This window comes from Lycium barbarum, chromosome 8 (assembly GCF_019175385.1).
Source record: "Lycium barbarum isolate Lr01 chromosome 8, ASM1917538v2, whole genome shotgun sequence".
Lineage (NCBI taxonomy): Eukaryota > Viridiplantae > Streptophyta > Magnoliopsida > Solanales > Solanaceae > Lycium > Lycium barbarum.
The window spans coordinates 71,395,489-71,407,143 of record NC_083344.1 but is presented as its reverse complement, the minus strand read 5'-3'; the positions used below and the strand labels follow the sequence as shown (position 1 = coordinate 71,407,143).

At 40.9% G+C, this 11,655-nt stretch overlaps 1 protein-coding gene and 1 long non-coding RNA gene across 2 annotated transcripts; both read right to left on the bottom strand.

Annotated features, from left to right (window-relative positions):
* Positions 1-467: 467 nt before the first annotated feature.
* Positions 468-1,491, bottom strand: LOC132606186 (uncharacterized). Its single transcript, XM_060319571.1, has 2 exons — positions 1,157-1,491; positions 468-914 (listed from the first exon to the last, which is right to left on the bottom strand). Exons 1-2 carry the CDS (start codon positions 1,351-1,353, stop codon positions 770-772), a joined length of 342 nt encoding a protein of 113 aa, XP_060175554.1. The 5' UTR covers positions 1,354-1,491; the 3' UTR covers positions 468-769.
* A 612-nt stretch (positions 1,492-2,103) lies between these two features.
* On the bottom strand, positions 2,104-4,506 carry LOC132606187 (uncharacterized). The gene is made up of 2 exons (XR_009569629.1): positions 2,710-4,506; positions 2,104-2,598 (listed from the first exon to the last, which is right to left on the bottom strand). It is a non-coding gene; the product is annotated as an uncharacterized LOC132606187 (long non-coding RNA).
* Between the last annotated feature and the right edge of the window lie 7,149 nt (positions 4,507-11,655).

The window sequence follows — 11,655 nt, the reverse complement described above, 5'->3', positions numbered from 1 at the left end:
GTACTTTTCAAAGTCTTGCATGAGAAAATCATGCTTTAGTACAATATAAATACTTTTCAAAATACGATAAGTGAAATAATGAATGAGGCATGAGACGTAATACTTTAAAAAAATTGAGCATTATGATTATTAAATCTTTGAAGTAATTTACCACGTAAATTTCAAGTGTTTATATGTTATCTGCATTTTAAGCGCTCTCTCGCTCTCTCTTACACACGTACACAGAGCGAATATGGATATCATAGATGTACAAAGCTGTTTTTTAAGTTACCATCAAGCATAGAGCTGTTTCAGTATGCAAAATACGCATCAACATGGTAAACCAATTTGACGAATTTTTTCGCAACAAAAATTTGGATAAAAGGAACTACCTATTTGCAGCTTATACAAAGTTGAAGCATAATCTGGAGAATCATCGCAACATATTTGCACACTAGCTAAACAATTTCTCCACTTAGAGATTGACGGAAAAATCAAATAAAAGGACTTGCATTATCTAATATTTTACATGTTAAATGGATATTCAGTAAGCATCTCTTTTACATCTATCAAAAAGATGGTTCCCCTCCAAGGATCTATTATTTCCTTTTGAGGACCCAGGAAGAAAAGAGAAAATTGCACACATGTACAAAGCTATGATAAATAAAATAAAAGAATAAGAATATTTACCCTGCCATGTTTGATCACATTAAACATTGTAAACCTGAAAACCGTCCAAGCTTGTGATTCTCCTATGTGCGGGATTCAGATTATAATCCACAAAATTTTGTCATCCATGGTGCATGGAAGACCTATATGAATTTATAAACTCCATAAAGCACCATTCCCAAATAAGGCAAAAAGGATAGATGCCGATTGGATATTTTATCCTGTACAAAAGTTCTTCTGATGTTGAAATTCGTTCGAACCAGCACCTGCTTTCACATGATAAGCAAAAATGGCAATAGTCAGGCACGTTTTTAAGCAAATAGAGGAAGAACCAATAGAGTAAAATAATCTTTTCTTCACAAGGTAAGAATGCATTTACCAACAGGAGCAAAAGTCCTGAAAAAAATGAACTTACAAAAGACTAAAGAGAGTATGTTGAGTCCACTCACTTTAACTAAAGCATACTCACACTGAAAAGTCAATGCTGTAAAGAAGACAGATTTAATACCTGAGGATTGCTCGGTAACCCAATCTGACACACCAACAGTAAGGTTGAAGTGCATCCTCAGGCTTCCATGTGCTCGCGAATTCTGGACATATTCGGCTTGCCTTACTCATCTGATGAACAAGCAGCTTCAAAACATCATCGGAAGATCTCTCATCCATGAAAAGAATGCCAGTAAAATTAATGGAAACAAATTCCATAATTGCACTTCAGAGGAACTCCATGAGATGACATAAGACAAGCTGCTGAAGCATAAACAACCGAGCCAGCCCAGTACAGCAACTTGGCATCCATGTTGCGTAGAGTGCTATTCTTTGGTTAAACACCCACAGAAGTGCACACTTTGATACGCTCAAATTACACTTTTTAATGGCATAACACGGACGTTGTCAAATATAGTAACCCAACAAGGTTGGGTCGAATCTCGCAGAGAACAATATGTAGGCGTTTAAGCAGAGTAGGAATTATCACTAACAATAGATAGACCGAACACATCAATGATGGTTTTTGATAAAATACGGAAATTTAGATTCTAATCTAGAAAGCAAGTAAATTGATCAATGGCCACAAGTAAGGAATTAAGGAATCTATTTCTCAAGTAACGATCCAATCTATTTCACGAAGTATAAATAATAGCAAGTTTATGTTAATTAGCCTCGGATAATGACTCTAAATTAACCTCTCCCGAAGATTAACTAGACTACCCAATTGAAGATCCCTCAAGCAATTAGGAGCATTAAGAACATCCGAATATGGCTACAAGTGGTATCACCTATTCCAAGGTCAATTTCCGTTAGATCCGTTAACGCCCCTAATTCATATTAATTATTCTATCCAATCCTGTTCTTCTTCTTCCGAGTTTCAAACAAAATAAATGGGTGAGTCCGAGGGTTAGCTACTCCCTTGAGAAACGTTGAAGAACAAAAATAATTAAAATAACAATAACTTACTTGATTAAAAATAAAGTCGATCAATAAATAAGCACAACAAGAGTTTCAATCTCAATTGTCACCAAGAAATTCCCATAAATAAGGTTCAAATAAAAGAAAGAAAATATACGTAGGAACCCTAGCCTCTAAATTTGTGTTTTATGCCCAAGATAATTTTACAATGCTCCCTGTTGGCTTTTAAATGAACTGGAATAGAAAAAATCGTCAAAATCCAAGTTCTGCTCGGACTGGGCCGGAAAACCTTCAGTGCGAACGCGCCACGTGGCAGCGCGAACGCGTGGATGACGTAAGCAGGAATTCTCTTCTTCAGCGCGAACGCGTGATACACTGGCGCGAACGCGCAGAGTCACTGACTCACGTGGGCGCGAACGCATGACTTCGCACAGGGTAATTTTCCACCAAAATTTCCAGAATCTCCAGTTGTTTCCAGTGATCAACTTTTTTCCTTTTTTTTCGCTTGTTTTCCACACTTAGGCTCTAGGGACCTCGTATTACCTGAAACATAATAAAAATCATGTAAAATCACATAGACTTGCTTAAAAACAAGTAAAACTTATAGCCGAAAAGCATCGATTGTGGCGTAAAATCACGCCACATCACACTTACAACCATTTCATGATGATATCCTCCTTGGGCTCAACAGAGTGGTGGTTAGACCGGCTATGTTGTATGGGGTGGAGTGTTGGCCAGTTAAGATCTCTCACGTTCAAAAGATGAAAGTTGCCGAGATGAGAATGGTGAGATGGATGTGTGGGCACACTAGGAGCGACAGGATTAGAAATGAGGCTATTCGGGATAAGGTGGGAGTGGCCTCGGTGGAAGACAAGATGCGGGAAATGCGACTGAGATGGTTTGGGCATGTGAAGAGGAGAGACATAGATGCCCCAGTGCGGAGGTGTGAGAGGTTAGCCATGGATGGTTTCAGAAGAGGTAGGGGTAGGCCAAAGAAATATTGGGGAGAGGTGATTAGACAGGACATGACGCAGTTACAGCTTACCGAGGACATGACCTTAGATAGGAAGGTGTGGAGGACCCACATTAGGGTAGAAGGCTAGTATATAAGTCTCGTTATCTTACCTTATTAGTAGGCGCATTAGCGCATTATAATTTCTTGTGCTTTGATTTATGTTATTATTTGTGTTATATCCTGCATTTTCGAACGTCGAATTATTTGTAAGCTGAGGTGGGGCCCACACATCAATATTTTTTTTGGGACATGTGAAAAGTTATATGAATCGTATATGTAAAGTTAAACACAACCCGTGAAGGGCCCTGGGGCCAAATCAAAGTGGAAGCCCTCCAAACGAATATTTTTAAGAAAACGTTTTCGGATGACCAGACTTGGAGGGGCAAAAACGGCATTATAAGTTTAGAATTTGGGAAAATGCCCAGAGATAAAGGTTGTAGATAATTGAATAGCTTTCCAACGGTAGGTCGTGGGCTCCCTGGCGACGTCGGTACAAGGAGATATGGACATTGTAAGGCGGAAAGGTCAAGCTGGGCAGTGAAATGGGCCCAACCCGATTCCAATCCGGGTCAGGCCCATTTCCTTATTATTTAAGGGAGTTTTCAGCCTCCTCCTCCACATTTCAGATCAGAAAAGATCCAGAAAATTCCATTAGAGAGAGAGAGAGAGAAAACTTCAAGGCTAAGAAGGTCATTTTGATCAAAATCCGAGCTCCGAATCCCGAAGCTCATGAAGAGAAAAACGTTGTACGTTGCGTTGCCTTCAATTTGAGATAAATATTGGTCTTGGGGGATGAAATTTTCGTGGTGGATCTTCTGATAAGGTATTTATAAAATTCCTTTTATGTTATTAAAGTGTTTATTTAGAGTTTTAACGAATTAGAACGGAGAAAACAACATTATAAACTCATTTGTTGTTTTGTTGAAATTTATGGGTGAGGGGCTGTTTTAATTGAAATTGATGGACTGATTTGAATTAATATTTTGGTTGTTTTAATCATGGATTATGTGAGGAGAGTGAAGGAACTTAATGGTTATTAAGTTGTTGTAGGAAAACATACAACTTTGTTATGGTTTATGTAAAAATGGAGATGAAAGTATCAAGAGGAAAATTATGATTATTGTGGATGAATTTGGAAGATGGAAATGTATAATGAACTTGTATGTTGAAGGTTAGGAAAAATTGGAAAAGTAGTGGCTTAATGGAAAGTTTGAATGTTCGCATACCTTATGAATATTGGGTGAAAATGGTATGGATGCTTCCGATGTATGTTGTAATGAATTTGGTGGGTGATGAATATCAGAATAACAAGTTTGGTTCGGAAATGTAAGTTTGAAACGAAAGATGTGTCGTTATGCCGAAACGATGGCTAGTGATGCCATAGTGTGTGTTTTAATGTCTGTTGTTGTTTTTGCTGTTGTTCTGGGTTGTTGTGTAGTGAATTGAGCCGAGCTAAGTCTCGGGGATGTCTTATATACAGAGGAAATGCTGCCGAAATTTCGGTAGGCAAACATGTGTTAAGGTGGATTATTGAAAAGTTTGAAACTAACAAATGGTAAACTTGACCATTTCTAGATTTTGGACGAGATTGGGATCGACGCCAAGCGAGCGTAAGGCGCTATCGAGGTATGTGAAGCATTTTCCTTTGTTCCTAGGCATGTTCTGGATGTGATAGGCTCGGCCGCGAGCCTTAAGTACGACTCCGTTCCCCGGAATTCGAGACGGAAAACCGCTCCAATTCCTTCAATTCAATTGAAGCTATTTTCTTACAAATTGCCTTTAAAGTGAATTTTTGTACAAAACTCCCCTAAACGGAGTCGGAACACTTCCAAACGATTATGGATGACCTCATAAGGTCTATTAGCGATAATTTACATATGTTGCCTCGAGTTGGTCCGAGGCGGGCCCGCAAGGCCCGATATCTTCTGTAATACTTTAAATACTTCCGTTTTGTCCGATTTTCTCAGAAACCATCTGAACTATTATTTTGATTATGATACAACTATTTTTATGAAATTCTTATAAAATAACTTCTGAACATCTGAGAATCCGATTCTGATAATAATCTGTCGTGCCTTCCCAAGTAGGATATAGGCGCGTACTATGCATACTATCCGTATACTCTGATTTTGGCTCGCCGTTTGGCACCCTTTAGTCTGATTGAGTCTGTATGTATGTGGTTTCCCATGGATCTGTTCGTGGCTGTCTCAATGCATTCCTTCACTGCGTCCCGGGCCAGGTTCTGTTATCGTGCATATTTCTCTGTATTGTTCACCGCGTCCCTCGGCGTACGGGCCGGGATCTGTATGTTTGTATGATACTATGATCTGTGTATGGGGATGGCGGCCAGGATGGCATATGATCTGATCTGATTCTGTCTGTCCACCGCGTCCCGTACTAAGAGGGCCGGGTTCTGTTTACCGCGCCCCCAGACAGGGCCGGGATCTGTATGTCTGTATGCATGTGCCATCAGTATGTATATAAGCACATGCCTCTGTATGATTCTGTATGATTCAGTATGATTCTGCACTACTCTGCATGCATAATTCTGTCAGGTATACTTCTGTCTGTCCGTCTGAACTACGACTATGTCTGTATGTCCGTATGGATTCTGATTCTGTATGTCCGTATGGATTCCGATTCTGTATGTCCGTATGGATTCTGATTCTGTCTGTCTGGACCATGATTATGTCCGTCTGTCGGGACTATGACTCTGTCTGTCCGGCTTATGAGCCAGTCTAGTATATTTATGCGCTTCCGGTCCAGATCATGATTATGTTTGATATACTTCTGCTTTACATACTCGGTACATTTTTGTACTGACCCCCGGTTCTTCGGGGGCTGCGTTACATGCCCGCAGGTACAGGCGCACTCGGTGACACGCCGCCAGTCTAGGGCACAGGTTCTGCTATCTTGAAGAGCTCCTTTTGATTCGGAGCATGTACTTTGGTATATATATCTTTTGTTTTCCGTATGTTCTGTATGTATGGAAGTTCTGGGTACGGCGGGGCCCTGTCCCGTCATATGATTCTGTATGTCTGTAGAGGCCTGTAGATAGATGTGTGGGTTACGGGTTTCGTCTGTATGTTAGCCTTATCGGCTTATCTGTAAATGTCTGCATGTTCAGGTATATATATATGTTTGGGCGCGTGCCGTATCTGTATCGGCCTACTTCTGTAATATCCGTTTGAAAAAAAAAAATCTGTACGATACGAAATTCGGTCAGGTAGGTATGTACGGGTACCCAGCTAGGGTGCCAGTCGCGGCCCACGGGGTTGGGTCGTGACAGAAGTGGTATCAGAGCGGTTAGTCCTCGGAATGTCTACAGGCCGTGTCTAGTAGAGTCTTGTTTATCGATGTGTTGTGCACCACATCTATAAACAGGAAGCTACAGGGCATCTAGGATGTTACCCTTCTTTGAATCTTAGATCATGCGATAGAGCCAGCTGTAGGATATGAATTCCTTTCGACTAACTTTTAATTTCAGCCAAAGGACGACATCGACAGAAGGCAATGGCTGATGATATTGGAGGCCGCACAGTACTCAGGTAAGCAATAATATGAAAGCTGTGTGTCGGAGAAGTTGTTCGATGTGTGGTAGAAATATAAAGTTGAAGATTGAACAGAAAAGTGAACAGGAAGGAGCCTCCGATGTTGTTCGAGTTGGGCATGTGAGGTAAGCCTCGACATCTGTATAATTTTATCTGTAATTGTTAGCCCCGTGTGGCTACGAGACGACATGATATGATGTATATATATATGCGTATATGTGTTGGCCCTGTGAGGCATGGTTGGTATTTCTTGTGTACAGGTTTCGGATAGTAAGAAATACAGAGGAACCTCTGCCCAAATTTTTTTCCAGAGATATGGAAGTAAATATATATAAAGTAAGTACAAATAGGTTCCGCGATACTTGTCGGAATTTAGTTTTCTTCTGTCGGTGGTTGGAGAGCACCTTATGGTGATATTTTATCAGATTTCACCGACTATTTGGAGACGGAATTCGTGGGACGAAGACTTAAATCTGTGGCCTGTCTGTAATTGTATGTATATGTGTATGAAAGTGAATATCGGAGATTCAGAAAGGCAATATGGTAATTGTGCAACTTAGCCGGGGGTGGGACCCGCTACAAAAAATTTCCGAAAATTTGCTAAGACCCCGATTTGCCCTAAAATTATGTGACAAAGGTCCTGCAGGGCAATTGACGAAATTATATCAGCCCTAACGCGTCAAAATGCATGAAAGTTTCGGGGTTAAGCGTGCTCAAGCCAGAGCAATTCTGGGATGGGTGACCCCCCTGGGAAGTAATGCAAAATTTTGCACAAATGTAAGTATGATAGATATAAATGAAAATTTGGGGTAATCTAAAGGAAAAGAGAATGTGTGGAGTAATTAGTGCCCTTACAGGAGTCGCGCAGAACGAGGCGGACTAAATGGGCAAAAAGAAAAGGTGCAACACCGCTCGGGAAATTGAGCGGATTTGAATAACAGTCAGAGACGTTCGCCAGTAAGATACTAGTAAATATATCTGTATGTGTGTATGTGTGTGTGTATAATTTTCGTTTGGTGCCCATATGGATCAAGAGCCGAGTCCCGGCAACTAATCTTGTGATAGACGAAAGGTTTTACTAAACCGAATACATGAAACGACGAGGAGACGGGGATTCGAATGTCATCAAAGGATAGAAAAACCCCTATTCCATTATAACTCGGTCTGGTATGACGATGTCTGAAAAAGAAAATGAGTATGGATAGTAGGAAAGATGAAAGATAAGAAGTGTGAATAAGTGGAATCTTTGAAAAGGTCGATAAGCGACACGTAAGACGATTTGTATGATAACTTGGCGAACAAGTTTACAAATAAGGGAAATTTTCATAAAACACTGGAGCCTTAATAGGAGTGATCTGATTCTAATTCAGATCCTATCTGTTATACTTCTGCACCCCCGATTCTGATAAGGCTCTGCCTATTACGCCTCTGTACTTCTGAACTCGATTATGTTCCCGTCTGATAAATCTTTGTACATCTGATTCTGAATACGTTTCTGTTTGACACACCCCTATACGATTGACTCTGATTACGAATCTGTCTGACACGCCTCTGTGTGTCTGATTCTGGATATGAATCTGTCTGATACATCTCTGTACGTCTGATTTTGATCACGCGTCTGTCTGATACATCTCCGTATGTCTGATTCTGATTACGACTCTGTCTGATACATTTTTGTACGTCTGATTCTGAGTCGAATCTGGCTGATACCTCTTTGTACGACTGACTCCGATCTCATGTTTGTCCGACATACTTCCGTACATCTGGCTTCGACTATGAATCTGTCCGATATGCTTTTGTGCGTCTGGCTCTAGTTATGAACCTGTTTGATGTAACGTGAAATTATGATAACGTTGTAAGGAACCGAGAAGTGTGACAAGAGGTGAAAGATGTTGATAGCAATCGTAACGTTGAAAGGAATTTTGAAAGAAAGGAAGGAACCTCCCCTAAGTGTCACGAGGCCCCCTAAGGTCAATCGAAAATTCGAGGACGAATGTTCTAAAGGGGGGGAGAATGTTATATCCTGCATTTTCGAACGTCGAATTATTTGTAAGCTGAGGTGGGGCCCACACATCAATATTTTTTTTGGGACATGTGAAAAGTTATATGAATCGTATATGTAAAGTTAAACACAACCTGTGAAGGGCCCTGGGGCCAAATCAAAGTGGAAGCCCTCCAAACGAATATTTTTAAGAAAACGTTTTCGGATGACCTGACTTGGAGGGGCAAAACCGGCATTATAAGTTTAGAATTTGGGAAAATGCCCAGAGATAAAGGTTGTAGATAATTGAAATAGCTTTCCAACGGTAGGTCGTGGGCTCCCAGGCGACGTCGGTACAAGGAGATATGGACATTGTAAGGCGGAAAGGTCAAGCTGGGCAGTGAAATGGGCCCAACCCGATTCCAATCCGGGTCAGGCCCATTTCCTTATTATTTAAGGGAGTTTTCAGCCTCCTCCTCCACATTTCAGATCAGAAAAGATCCAGAAAATTCCATTAGAGAGAGAGAGAGAGAAAACTTCAAGGCTAAGAAGGTCATTTTGATCAAAATCCGAGCTCCGAATCCCGAAGCTCATGAAGAGAAAAACGTTGTACGTTGCGTTGCCTTCAATTTGAGATAAATATTGGTCTTGGGGGATGAAATTTTCGTGGTGGATCTTCTGATAAGGTATTTATAAAATTCCTTTTATGTTATTAAAGTGTTTATTTAGAGTTTTAACGAATTAGAACGGAGAAAACAACATTATAAACTCGTTTGTTGTTTTGTTGAAATTTATGGGTGAGGGGCTGTTTTAATTGAAATTGATGGACTGATTTGAATTAATATTTTGGTTGTTTTAATCATGGATTATGTGAGGAGAGTGAAGGAACTTAATGGTTATTAAGTTGTTGTAGGAAAACATACAACTTTGTTATGGTTTATGTAAAAATGGAGATGAAAGTATCAAGAGGAAAATTATGATTATTGTGGATGAATTTGGAAGATGGAAATGTATAATGAACTTGTATGTTGAAGGTTAGGAAAAATTGGAAAAGTAGTGGCTTAATGGAAAGTTTGAATGTTCGCATACCTTATGAATATTGGGTGAAAATGGTATGGATGCTTCCGATGTATGTTGTAATGAATTTGGTGGGTGATGAATATCAGAATAACAAGTTTGGTTCGGAAATGTAAGTTTGAAACGAAAGATGTGTCGTTATGCCGAAACGATGGCTAGTGATGCCATAGTGTGTGTTTTAATGTCTGTTGTTGTTTTTGCTGTTGTTCTGGGTTGTTGTGTAGTGAATTGAGCCGAGCTAAGTCTCGGGGATGTCTTATATACAGAGGAAATGCTGCCGAAATTTCGGTAGGCAAACATGTGTTAAGGTGGATTATTGAAAAGTTTGAAACTAACAAATGGTAAACTTGACCATTTCTAGATTTTGGACGAGATTGGGATCGACGCCAAGCGAGCGTAAGGCGCTATCGAGGTATGTGAAGCATTTTCCTTTGTTCCTAGGCATGTTCTGGATGTGATAGGCTCGGCCGCGAGCCTTAAGTACGACTCCGTTCCCCGGAATTCGAGACGGAAAACCGCTCCAATTCCTTCAATTCAATTGAAGCTATTTTCTTACAAATTGCCTTTAAAGTGAATTTTTGTACAAAACTCCCCTAAACGGAGTCGGAACACTTCCAAACGATTATGGATGACCTCATAAGGTCTATTAGCGATAATTTACATATGTTGCCTCGAGTTGGTCCGAGGCGGGCCCGCAAGGCCCGATATCTTCTGTAATACTTTAAATACTTCCGTTTTGTCCGATTTTCTCAGAAACCATCTGAACTATTATTTTGATTATGATACAACTATTTTTATGAAATTCTTATAAAATAACTTCTGAACATCTGAGAATCCGATTCTGATAATAATCTGTCGTGCCTTCCCAAGTAGGATATAGGCGCGTACTATGCATACTATCCGTATACTCTGATTTTGGCTCGCCGTTTGGCACCCTTTAGTCTGATTGAGTCTGTATGTATGTGGTTTCCCATGGATCTGTTCGTGGCTGTCTCAATGCATTCCTTCACTGCGTCCCGGGCCAGGTTCTGTTATCGTGCATATTTCTCTGTATTGTTCACCGCGTCCCTCGGCGTACGGGCCGGGATCTGTATGTCTGTATGATACTATGATCTGTGTATGGGGATGGCGGCCAGGATGGCATATGATCTGATCTGATTCTGTCTGTCCACCGCGTCCCGTACTAAGAGGGCCGGGTTCTGTTTACCGCGCCCCCAGACAGGGCCGGGATCTGTATGTCTGTATGCATGTGCCATCAGTATGTATATAAGCACATGCCTCTGTATGATTCTGTATGATTCAGTATGATTCTGCACTACTCTGCATGCATAATTCTGTCAGGTATACTTCTGTCTGTCCGTCTGAACTACGACTATGTCTGTATGTCCGTATGGATTCTGATTCTGTATGTCCGTATGGATTCCGATTCTGTATGTCCGTATGGATTCTGATTCTGTCTGTCTGGACCATGATTATGTCCGTCTGTCGGGACTATGACTCTGTCTGTCCGGCTTATGAGCCAGTCTAGTATATTTATGCGCTTCCGGTCCAGATCATGATTATGTTTGATATACTTCTGCTTTACATACTCGGTACATTTTTGTACTGACCCCCGGTTCTTCGGGGGCTGCGTTACATGCCCGCAGGTACAGGCGCACTCGGTGACACGCCGCCAGTCTAGGGCACAGGTTCTGCTATCTTGAAGAGCTCCTTTTGATTCGGAGCATGTACTTTGGTATATATATCTTTTGTTTTCCGTATGTTCTGTATGTATGGAAGTTCTGGGTACGGCGGGGCCCTGTCCCGTCATATGATTCTGTATGTCTGTAGAGGCCTGTAGATAGATGTGTGGGTTACGGGTTTCGTCTGTATGTTAGCCTTATCGGCTTATCTGTAAATGTCTGCATGTTCAGGTATATATATATGTTTGGGCGCGTGCCGTATCTGTATCGGCCTACTTCTGTAATATCCGTTTG

Excerpts from the sequence above, each read along its gene's own strand:
- LOC132606186 (XM_060319571.1), bottom strand. The coding sequence starts at position 1,353 with ATGGAATTTGTTTCCATTAATTTTACTGGCATTCTTTTCATGGATGAG. Across the intron at positions 915-1,156 it reads GGTTACCGAGCAATCCTCAG|GTGCTGGTTCGAACGAATTT; the intron begins GTATTAAATCTG and ends ATGTGAAAGCAG.